Source organism: Mixophyes fleayi, chromosome 10, assembly GCF_038048845.1.
Source record: "Mixophyes fleayi isolate aMixFle1 chromosome 10, aMixFle1.hap1, whole genome shotgun sequence".
In the NCBI taxonomy this organism is placed as follows: domain Eukaryota; kingdom Metazoa; phylum Chordata; class Amphibia; order Anura; family Limnodynastidae; genus Mixophyes; species Mixophyes fleayi.
The window spans coordinates 87,551,927-87,564,021 of NC_134411.1; the positions used below are offsets into that span (position 1 = coordinate 87,551,927).

At 42.6% G+C, this 12,095-nt stretch overlaps 2 protein-coding genes across 2 annotated transcripts in view; one reads left to right on the forward strand and one right to left on the reverse strand.

Annotated features, from left to right (window-relative positions):
• The window catches only part of CMTM4 (CKLF like MARVEL transmembrane domain containing 4), a 128,227-nt gene that overhangs the window by 52,429 nt on the left and 63,703 nt on the right, over nucleotides 1-12,095 (reverse strand). The gene's annotated exons all lie outside the window — the stretch shown is intronic.
• CKLF (chemokine like factor) lies at nucleotides 355-6,230 on the forward strand. Its single transcript, XM_075189005.1, has 4 exons — nucleotides 355-574; nucleotides 1,756-1,914; nucleotides 3,777-3,872; nucleotides 5,996-6,230. Exons 1-4 carry the CDS (start codon nucleotides 503-505, stop codon nucleotides 6,068-6,070), a joined length of 402 nt encoding a protein of 133 aa, XP_075045106.1. The 5' UTR covers nucleotides 355-502; the 3' UTR covers nucleotides 6,071-6,230.

The following is a 12,095-nucleotide window of genomic DNA, read 5'->3' on the forward strand; positions in this document are numbered from 1 at the left end:
TATATATATATATATATATATATTTATTTTTTGTTTTTTTTTATTGGATACTGTTTTCTTGGTTGTAAAATATAGTTTATTTCATGTTGTATTATATACCTCAACCCCTATTGTTTTGCACATCTTATTATACTATCACATATGTGAGGTTATAGTACAAAATCTAGTAGTTTATCACTCTTTGATTGGCATTGTTAAATCATGATATAATATAAAGTAGATCCTATCTAATCTTTTGTTTGTAACTTGATCACTTATCACGGCTGCATTGAACAAAGCTTTAGGTGTGACAATATTGTTATTCTGGTAGATGTAGTTAGTGCTCCTGGACTGAAATAAGTGTCAGAGACCTCAGCGTTCTGCTACGTACACCCAGGTGTCGCCGGCTTCACTCCTCCCACTGCGCATGCGCTCCTGGAGTACTAGTTGATGCTTTCAGCTATTGGGACTGTTTCCCGTTATTCGATATTTTGGTCACTGACTTGTTACCAGGAGGGCAGCAATGCCGATTGCAGACAAGCTCGACTTGCAGTATTTGAAGAGTATTTTTGGCATCTTAAAAATCTTACGTCTGGTGAGAGAGGGATTGTTTTTTTCCCATGTGCCTATTGGGTCAGGATGTGTGTGACACAGGCACCCAATAAGTTATAGAGTAGACATATATATAGTCTGATAACAGTGGCATTTATTAAGAGTTATTTAAAAAGCATAAAGAGAAATGAAACTTAACAAAAAATGTAAAATAAATAAAAGTTGTTAAACTACATTATAAAGAGTATTGGTAGTTGTTAATTATATGGGTGCAGCACTTTACAATACTGATGCTGCATTTGACACAGGTTGAGCTGTGCAGGATCCTGTCTTGTGTCCTCCACTGTTATCCGGTGTTCGCCCCCCACTTCATTCTCCTCACTCTCTCATGAAGTCGACACAGCATCTGTCAGAGCTTCTACTCCATTTTAAATGCTGTGGCGCCTGTATAATTAACAAGTACCGAAGCATCTGTTCATGCACAACTGGGTTATACTGACCAGTTTACTGCTTTAGATTTTGGTTGATGGATTTTGCAGTGTACATGGAATGCGCTTTGTACCGCCTATATATTTACACTGGCATTTAAGGAGCGGTTAGCGTGTTTCCACACTTGTTTGTTGATTTTTAAGTACCTTTAAAGCTGCACTATCATCAACATAAAAGATTTTACTAACATTCCCTCTCTGTAGCTCAGAGCCGTACCTTAGAATTCTAGCGCCTGGGGTGAGAAAGACAAATGCCGCCCCCCTAGCCGTCAATTTTAACCAAATGAACCTAAAACATTCCTAAACTGCGCCCCCATTCAGTGTTGCGCCCTGGGCTGTCGCCCCTATCGCACAGCCCTAGTTACGGCCTTGCTGTAGCTGGAGTCTCTCAGAGGCTGTTACATGCAGCCTATTTGTTCTGGGTCTCCTCCATTCCACTTACAGTCCCTTTCTAGAATTTAATCACTTTCATTGCCACCATATATAAACCAGTAGCCAGTATACCAGCCTCATGCACACTAGTAAGATCGCCACCATTAGTCCCATGTCAATCATGCATATTTGTTTTTCCAGGCTCATGCCAGCCAATCAGATGACAATATATAAGTCCCCTGCTCCCTAATACTGTGTTTGTTCCTAGTATCCAGCATTTGCATCTGACGGCTGTGTCTTCTCTACACATTCAGATATATATGTAAAGGTTAATCCTATTTTCCAATTTCATGTCCCTTTACAGGTAGTGATGTCCGCAGCTTGTGTTGCTTTTGGCATCTTGACGGGCGATGGCTTTTATATTTTCCAGCTTGCTTTGCAAATCGTTGTCTCAGCCTTCTTTTTCTTTTTATATTTCACCAAATTGAACAGAAAGATCACCTTCTTCTTCTGGCCGATCATTGTGAGTACCCACTTTTTTGTATCACATTTCATTTTTGTCTCAAGTTATGACAACAATGGTAAAAGCACACAACAGCTTTGGATGCCTACAGTGTGATACCAAAGATCACATATCCACTTATTGACCACTTACCTTATATATAAGACGCTGGGGACTCAGAATAATGCACCAAAATATATATGTACCATACATGCCCACTCTCCTGGAATGTCCGGGAGGCTCACGAATTCCAGGTTGGTCTCCCAGACCCCCGGAAGAGCAGACCATTCCCCTGCATCTCCTTCTTGTTAGTGAAGTGGACAGGATTGGCGCCTCCATGACTAGATGCACAGAGAATCGCGTCATTTTAGTCCCGCCTCAATTTGCACTAGTGTGTTTAGATTGTTCGCTCAGAATATTTCAAAGTGAACGCATGTTCTTCTCTCAGGAGATACCTCTGTAAAGTTAGGCATGTCCAGCCTCCTATCATCATCATCATCAACATTTATTTATATAGCGCCAGCAAATTCCGTAGCACTTTACAATTGGGAACAAACATTAATAAGACAATACTGGGTAATACATACAGACAGAGAGGTAAGAGAACCCTGCTCGAAAGCTTACAGTCTATAGGACAATGGGAGTTAGAAACACAGGGGCATGTGCTACATCATATTGCACAATGGACCAGCCAGACTGCAAAGGTAAAAGTACTGAGTGGGCTGTGTGTGTTGCAATGTTGGTCAGAAGGTTGTTGTCTTGCGTTAGCAGTGTAGAGGATGGCAATAGGGTAATCTAGGGAAATTAAGATGATGGTTGAGGAATCTCATAACCTTGTCTGAAGTGGTGGGTTTTCAGTGAACGCTTGAAGGTTTGAAGACTAGAGGAAAGTCTTATTGTGCGTGGGAGGGAATTCCACAACGTGGGTGCAGCCCGGAAAAAATCCTGTAACCAAGAATGGGAGGATGTGATGAGAGTGGAGGAGAGACGTAGATCTTGTGCAGAACGGAGGTGTCGAGTAGGGAGATATTTCGAGACAAGTGAGGAAATGTATGTCGGTGCAATTTTGTTGATGGCCTTGTATGTTAGTAGAAGAATTTTATATTGGATTCGTTGAAATACAGGCAGCCAATGTAGAGACTGACAGAGTGGATTAGCAGAGGAATAACGGTTTGTAAGGAAAATCAGTCTAGCCGCTGCGTGCAAAATAGATTGTAGGGGTTCAAGTCTGACTTTGGGAAGACCAGTAAGGAGAGAATTGCAATAGTCGATGCTGGAGATGATGAGTGCATGAATTAATGTTTTTGCAGTGTCTTGTGTTAGATATGTGCGTATTCTGGAAATGTTCTTTAGGTGTATGTAACATGATTTAGATATAGAGTTGATGTGGGGAATAAACAACAGTTGTGAATCAAGGATTACACCTAGGCAACGAGCTTGCGGGGTGGGATTTATGGTCATGTTATCAACAGAAATAGAAATGTCAGGCAGGAAGCTTCTGTTCTTGGGTGGGAGAATTATTAATTCAGTTTTTGAAAGATTGAGTTTGAGTTGGCGAGAAGACATCCAAGATGAAATGGCAGAAAGACAGTCAGTAACGCGAGACAACACAGATGGTGAAAGATCAGGAGAGGATAGATAAATTTGTGTATCATCCGCATAGAGATGATACTGAAATCCAAAGGAGCTTATTAGTTTTCCAAGAGAAGTGGTGTAGATAGAGAATACCCCTTTAGTAGATAGAGAATACCTCCTACCCCTTTATATACTGCGACTGTGGTATATCACATAATCTGCTACCTGCTACTCTGTGTTATTGTACCCATTACTTGTGTCACTTATGTAAGGTAAACAACAAATATTTTCTGTATTTCTCTCTTAAGGATTTTATGAATGCTGTGATTGGAGCAATTTCCATGGCAATCATTGGAGTTATGGCACACTTTTCTGTAGGAGACACCAAAATCTGTAGTGCCGTTGTAAGTATTTTGTTATTATTATCGTTTATTTGTTAGGCGCCACAAGGTATCCGCAGCGCCGCACACAAATACAATGGAGTTGTGTGTTTATTGTTTAAGTCTTGAAGTTTTAAGTTCCATATGGCACCTTTCTCCTTTGGTAGCAGAAGCAATACGGCAGGATAAGCTTCTTCTTCTAATTTTCACTGTTTCGGGAAGTTAATACCCATAGTCAGTGACATAGAATCTTTGTTGGTCCTTGTCCTACACTTAGGAGGCCGCTCTTGGCTGCAACATAGAAGCATGGTGAGCTGGGAGGAAGACGTCTAACACGTAAACAGTGATCAGGTGTCCTGAACATTTGCTGGCTACCTAGACACATAGGGAATGCAGTGTAATAGAGGTCACTACATTATCCTCCCAACATTTGGGTATCTTGCGTTGGGACAGGGTGGGGGGTGTGCCTAGTGCTTTTGAAGTGCTAGGTCGCCCTGTACTCTCTTCCCTTCCCCTCCAAACACCTCCATTGCTGTGCGTACCAGTGCATGCGGCACCTCCCAAATTTCCCACCCACAGGACAAAGATGCCCCAATCGGGAGAGCAGGAGAGAGTCCTCAAATCGAAACTGTCCCTCCTATATCGGGACGTTTGGGAGGTATACTATCCCTATATGTCATGATGGTGTCCCAATGACAGGCACAGAGAATAGATGAAGTGCTCACTGCTGCTTCCTCTGTGTAAGAGGTGATCTGGGTCTAGTAAGGCCCATAAAATATCTGCTAGTGTGCTCATAGTGTTAGAGCATATGCCTATGGCGTCCAAATCTATGTATTGCATTTTAATACATACAAAAAAAAATGGTAAAAAATAAATCAATGGCCAAAGAATAATATATTTAGAACAGTGTTCAGGGAACTTTTTTACCTTTTACCCCAAAATATATTTAGATATGCAGACGTTACCCCCTTTATTTGAAAGGAAGGAAATCATATATTATTAATTATTGGAATTCAAAATTTTGTTGAATCTATTCAATATTTCTTTGAAAGCTTCAACTTCAAAACTTCAGGTTTTGGAGAAATGATGTTGCTTAATTTTTGATACGAGAGCATTAATATTGGGGCATTTTGATGTCAGAGCAATTTGGATACAGTCTTCGTCCAATCAATTTCTCTGCTTTGTTTTTATGTTCGTTAGAGTGGAAAATCCTTGTTTGCAAAGGTAGGTTGTTGCAAAAAGCAGCAACTTTTTGACTGCCTCCTCATGTGCAGTTTTGAATGCCTTTGCAGCTGTTGACATCCAAAAATATGACAGATCTGCTTTGTTTTCAAATGCAATACGTGCTTCATTATTGCATAGAAGTTCAAGAAGTGCCTCTGCCAACCCTTGTGGCTCTTCTGGTACAACAGCAATTTCACATTTAAAGGGGTCTACAATCCAACTGACAGCATATGAATCGGCAGCATTACCCCCAGGAATTTCATTTTTACCCCATTTGGGATAATTTACCCCTGTACTCTGACCACTGATTTAGAATGTAAGGAAAATAAACGCACAATCACATATATATTATAAGGCGCAAACTGAAGAACACAACTCCATGGAAGTTTATATATTCATAAATAAGGAGTATATTCCATGAGTTGAGTTAATGTAATGAAAGATAAGGGAAGAATCACGAAAAAGTGTATAAAAAAAAATCCCCATAAATTAGAAAGATGTTTCTATCAATCTCTAAAAAAAACACAGTACTAAATTCTCTTTGATAGGGATAAAAAACAAAACTGTTATTCAAAGAGAATCCAACACAGTGGGAAAAGCAGAAATTCATGTAGCTTCCTCATATTGTCCCCTTCCTGTAAAAGAGTATTTAAATAATTGTCCTATGTAAACATTTCCTTATATCTTAAAAAAATGTGCTATCATCATCAACATTTATTTATATAGCGCCAGCAAATTCCGTAGCGCTTTACATAACTTTACAGTTATTTCTGTGAACATAAGAGAACTTCCATTTAATATCTTTAGTTGCCCAACTGCTAACTGTACATATCTTCAGCGTTCATGATAGAAGTTGGTTTTTGGTGTTTGTTTGTTGTTTATGTAATTTTCCATTTATGTTCATTTTATTTTATTTTTTCCAGGCATTGGCTTCTGTTGCTGCTTTTTTACACATTGGCGACGCCTTGTTCATATTTCGATCAGTAAAGATTAACTAGCCGATGACACTCAAATTGAAGTTATAACTTAAAAGTTATTTTGTTAACTTTAAACATGAACTTAATTTTTAGTTGTGAATATGAACTAGATTGTTGAGATAAAGTCCTAAGTTGAGGACTGGAATGCGTGGTAGCAATTAAATAAAGTGTTCAAAAAGTTCATTTATGTATTGATCTCTCTTGATTGGATTACAAACCATGGCCTTATCTGTGTGGGTTTCCTCCGTGTGCTGCAGTTTTCTCCCACTCTCCAAAAACATACTAGTAGCTTCATTGGTTGCTATTAAATTGACCTTAGTGTGTGTGTGTGTGTGTGTGTGTGTGTGTGTGTACCTGCATTCATATGCTTGTGGGGACATTGACCTATTTACACACCAACACTGTGGGGACCTGAGTCGTAACGGGGACAAAAATTGAGGTCACCTCAAAGCTTCTCAAGGCTAAGCAAAGAAGGGGACCTTGCTGATATGCTCAACATAAAAATCTGCTATGTCCCCGCGAGTCACATTTGTCGGAACAAAAGTGTGCGTGTGTCCAATGGGGAGGGGGAAAAGTGTGTGAGCATTCCACCGATAGTATTCCATCCAAATGCACAGCAGGAGCAGGAAACAGAAGTGACTTCATCCTGATGCGCTTTGTACACCAAGCGGATAAAGCCACAGTCAAATCTGTCTGCTGCTGACGGTAAACCAGGGACAGTGAAGCATGACAGAGCCCACCGGTAGCTCCGACTATAGCCCAGAGAGCAGGGGAGATGAGTACGCCCCTGACACTTGGGAGGAGAGCGGTTCAGACACCAGCGGTGATGCCCCGTTGCCCACCAGCGCAGCAGAGTGCAGGCACCCAGAGATGAGATCTATGTACGACCATTCTCGACCTTCTGCTAGCCATGTTTTAAACACAGATGGTCGGAGAGACGACGCAGTGTCTGTCCAAACGCTATCCAGAAACAATCATGGCTCCAGGGCATATAACAAAAAGCAGTACTGCCTGCACTGTGAGAAGCCACTCTTAAAAATTGCCAGACACATGGAGCATGTTCACCGTAATGAGACTGAAGTAGCCTGGGCCCTGAAATTCCCTAGGCACTCAAAAGAAAGGTGCATGCAAATAGCACATCTTCACAAAAGGGGCAGCTTTGCAGACAATGCTGAGGCAATGAGGGCAGACCATGGCGTTCTGCTCCCGTGCAAACTTCCAGACAAAGAGATGGATGCTGAAGGCTTTATGCACTGTGTAGCCTGCCAGGGCTTGTTTGCAAGGAAATACCTGTGGCGACACATGAAGAGATGTAAGCTAAACCGAAGGGGCAACAAGCTCACACCTGGCAAGAACAGAGTACAGTCCCTGTGCGCCTTTGCTTGGCCTGTTCCAACTGACATCAGTGATGGCTTTTGGAAGCTCTCGAGAGACATGACTCAGGATGAAGTCTTATATGCAGTCAAAAATGATCGATGTATCATGCAGATGGGACAGCATCTGTTCAACCGGGTCAGATCAGATGCTGGCAGGCACGAGTACATCTGTCAGAAGCTTAGAGAAATGGGCAGGTTACTGCTACAGGCCACAAGAGCTACCCCTTTGGAGAGGATTGAAGACCTTACCACCCCATCAAACTTTCTGCACGTAGTAGATGCTGTGAAGCTGGTAGCTGGCTATGACGAGGAGACAGGTACATCTAAGAAGCCCTCACTGGCACTCAAGATCTGGCACGGCCTGCAAAAGATTGTGAGCATTGTGGAGTGCCGAGCCATGATGGAGGGCTGCACTGCTGCGGTTGAAAACACATGAAATTTCAGGAAGCTATATGAGATGAGATAGAACGATTTGATCTCATCGGCTGCCTTGAAAACTCTTAAGGAGTCCAAGTGGAACATGCGTCAGCTCTTACCTTTCACGGAAGATGTGAAAAAGATGCACTTGTACCTCGATGAGAAGCTGCAAGCCTACCAAAGTGACCTATCCACCAAGCCTACGGTTAACCACTGGGCACTACTTGCAAAAGTCACCCTGGCACAGGTGATCTTATTCAATTGAAGAAGGGAAGGGGAAGCTTCAAAATTGTTGCTGACTACTTTCTCCTCAAGAGGTACCCTCAGATCTCCACGAAGATGTGTCCCTAGCGCTTTCCGAGGTTGAGAGGAAGCTTTGCCAGCACTTCACTTGCATTGAAATCTGAGGAAAACGAGGGAGAAAAGTTCACATCCTGCTGACACCAGCTATGTAAGCTGCAATGGAACTTCTTGCAGAAAAGTGTGACAAATGTGGAGAGGATAGCCAAAATGTCTACATGTTCGCCAGACCAGCTGCCTTTTCACACTTCAGAGGCTCCGATTGCATACGACTGTTTGCCAGAGAGTGTGGGGCCAAACATCCCCACACGCTGTCTTCCACAAAGCTTCGAAAGCACATTGCCACTCTCTCGAAGTTCCTCAACCCAAACGACACAGAACTGGATCAGTTGGCAGACTTCCTTCGGCATGACATCAGGGTGCACCGGCAGTATTACCGCCTCCCCAAAGGTACCCTCCAACTAGACTGTTAATGGCTCTTAAAAGTGGCAGACTGGCTGAATTCAATGGAAAGAATTTGTGCGAGATGCCCATTGATCCGGACGGTAAGTGGAAAATCTGGTGTCTGATGTATGCTTTTGACTTTTACCTCGGTCATTTACATATCTGTTTCAGAACCGGTCCAGCTACAGAGCGACATGTCGGATGATGAGCAATCCCCCGTGACAGAGGGACAAGTGGCCAAGTGTTTAGCCGACACTTCCACGTCAGAAGAGAGGCGGTGTATGGACCTGGCAACGCGGGACCAGTGCCCAGCCAGGGCTTCCACAGGTAGGTGTAGCACACAGTTTTGCTAGGCAGTAGAACTTTGCCTTCTCTGTATTTTGCAGAGCCATAATGGACCATGCTACTTCCTTTCAGGTTGCAAAGAAGTGCGGAGGAAATCCTGGGACAGAGAAGAGGTCCAAGCTGTGGAGAAACACCTGATGAGGTTTATACAGACATGCCGGGTGCCCAGAAAGAGAGACTGTGTTGTGTGCCTCATGGCTGAGCCATCCATACTGAAAGATCGGAACTGGTCGGGGGTAAAATTCTACATAAAGAACCGTATAACAGCTTTAAAGAGGGATCAAACTTGTTGAAATGATGCAAAGTGGTTGAACAGGGCTGTAGCCCCCATGGCTAGGTGCCGGTGTAAGCGGGCATGCGGATGTCCTCAGACAGTCAAAATACATGACACTTTCCCCATCTTGCACCGTGTCAGTACTTTATGCAAAGTCAAAGTGTAAATCTCATGTGGTAACTCTGGTGACAAACCGATCCTACACATACCCCTATGATTGTTCTGTCGACAGGGCATTAGGAACGGGGTGTCCCTATACGCCATGTTCCAGACATGGGTGGGTACTCACGATGCAATAAAAACAAGTATGTGTGTGTATGTTAGGGAATTTAGACTGTAAGCCCCAATGGGACAGGGACTGATGTGAGTGAGTTCTCTGTACAGTGCTGCAGAATTAATGGTGCTACATAAATAAGTAGATGATGATATTATGTTTCTCAACCACCACCAAAGCAACTGCTGAGAAGTATATTTTTTTCGAGGTATGCTTAGGTCATGGAGTGCCCAGGTATGCTGAGGGTAGGGAGTGTCCAGGTGTACTGAGGTAGGGAGTGCCCAGGTATGCTGAGGGTAGGGAGTGCCCAGGTGTATTGAGGTAGGGAGTGCCCAGGTGTACTGAGGTAGGGAGTGCCCAGGTGTGCTGAGGGTAGGGAGTGCCCAAGTATGCTGAGGGTAGGGAGTGCCCAGGTGTATTGAGGTAGGGAGTGCCCAGGTGTACTGAGGTAGGGAGTGCCCAGGTGTGCTGAGGGTAGGGAGTGCTCAGGTAGCTCAGGCTAAGTGCTTCAACACTTATCCTGCGGGGTCCGGACATTGCCGCTTTATATTACCATTGAAGTAAGTCGCGCTCACGTCACACTGCAGTACCGGACAGGTCTCCAGTCGGAATCACCGCCTGTCAGCCTGCGCTGCCATCGGACATCTCCCTCTTCGTCTTTCAGGTAAGCCTGCTTCTTTTTCACTTGTCTTCTGCCATCGGGTTTTTTATGTAGGAATCCCAGTTGTCGGAATACTGATAATCGGTAATCCGATTACCACCACCTGCAGAATTGTTACCTCAGAATACTGTATATTATATTCGGTCCACCCCGTTAAAACATATCTGTCACCCACACACAACTGTACATTAAAGAGGTAACTGAGCACATAACTAAATATGTTTATATTACTATAGAAGAAATAAGCCCATATTATACACGGTACCAGCTGCATGGCAATATAAATGCCCTATATGTATACAAAACAAAAAGTTAATATTGATACCATTTTAATGGTCAGTGTAGGATCTGCATACAACGAGTTACATTTGATGTTGGGATTCAGGCTTACATGTTTTGATTAAAATATGAACCAATACCTCATGTTTTTCGTTTTGCTAGATACACACAGATATACAGTGTTAATAACAAGCACCCACAACAAGTGCCTTTATGTTCACATTTCTGTATAATTTTCCTTTATATTCAACCTTTTCTATGTCATGAAGTTCCCCATCTTCTAGGCAGCTGTTCATGAGGAATAGGCTGAATTTAGACTTTTTCAAAAGATTCGGCACCAGACAAATCTTTTTCCAACACCAAACGGAATCCGAGCACAGATCCAAAGTTTCCACACACTGGCCTCTGTCTGCTGAGAGTAGAGGTGATGGGCGCACTTGCCAATACCTTTGCTGTCAGTGAACCGCGCAGAGTGCAGTCATCAGGGTCTTATGACCACCAAGTGCATTGTCCTTGCACCTTCACTCTGCTTGTGAGTGCTGATCAATGATGGAGCAACGTGGGGGCATTGGGATTGGCAAGATGATGGGGAAGCCTCTATCCAACAAGCTCAACAACTTAAGGAGTATCTGTCACCCCTACACAACAGCATATTAATCACCTGTCTGAGCTGGAAGCTCATAACTAAACATATAAGTGTAAAGAGTAGACTGTATAATCACCTTACATGCTTCCATGAAGTTCACCATCGGGGCAGCTGTGAATACTTACCAGGAATACTCGAAGTGACTGCCAATGATTATCCCTGTGCAGTGTAAGTCTGATCACGATGTCTTATTTGCTGGATAAGCGATTTGTGGTGTTTTGCTGTGCAGAAGAATGTGGTCATGTGCTTTATTATGCTTTCCAATACTTGTATGTGACTGTGAGGATTATTTGTTATTGTTATGTTCCCTTAATATTCAGGTATGACAATGTATATTGTATGTAACCTTGTAATGTAATCTCAACGTGTGCTTTGCTAAATGACATAAGTCTGAACAAGTGTCAAGTGTCAATAGTCTTTTGAAATTAGTCAGGCCCAGGGACAGATAAGCATCTCTGAGGAGTTTTTTTGTATGTAGAGGATGTGGACCTGACCGACCAAGCAGAATGAGCAGAGGTGAGAACTCAGGCCCTGTGAACATTCCAGATCTCAGGACATCCCTAACTCACTTTGAACGCCCTGTGTCATCTTGGGAATAATCTGACCTAATTTAAAATGTTATTCCTCAGGTGGGGGTGAGAGCTATGTGAAAAAGGTTTAAAATCTTCTGTCTTAGACAATAACGTGTGCATTTTCATGAGGTGATCTATCTAGATTGAAATGTGCCATTGGTCCCAAAGTGTACTTCTACACGCCAAGTCTAGTAAGTTAGTGACTCTGGTTTTATTTCCTATTGTATCTCTGAAACTTATTTGTGCAACTTTTCTTGTATGTCTTGTTATTAACTGTTTTGTAATTAAGCCTTGGAAATATTTTTTGGATTAAATAAATTTAATCTAGCATGTTCTCCGTGATTCTTTGTGAACTTACAAAGCCAACTAAGGCTCATGCTACAGTTGTATGTGATTGACGTGTGTAAGATTAATAAGTGGTTTTGGTGAACTTAAGGACACCATAGTAAATCCTTTGC

What these genes read in the sequence shown, in the direction of transcription:
- CKLF (XM_075189005.1), top strand. Translation starts at nt 503, where the DNA reads ATGCCGATTGCAGACAAGCTCGACTTGCAGTATTTGAAGAGTATTTTT. An exon ending in TCTTCTTCTGGCCGATCATT is followed by an intron (nt 1,915 to 3,776) that starts GTGAGTACCCAC and finishes TTCTCTCTTAAG; the next exon opens with GATTTTATGAATGCTGTGAT. An exon ending in CCAAAATCTGTAGTGCCGTT is followed by an intron (nt 3,873 to 5,995) that starts GTAAGTATTTTG and finishes TATTTTTTCCAG; the next exon opens with GCATTGGCTTCTGTTGCTGC.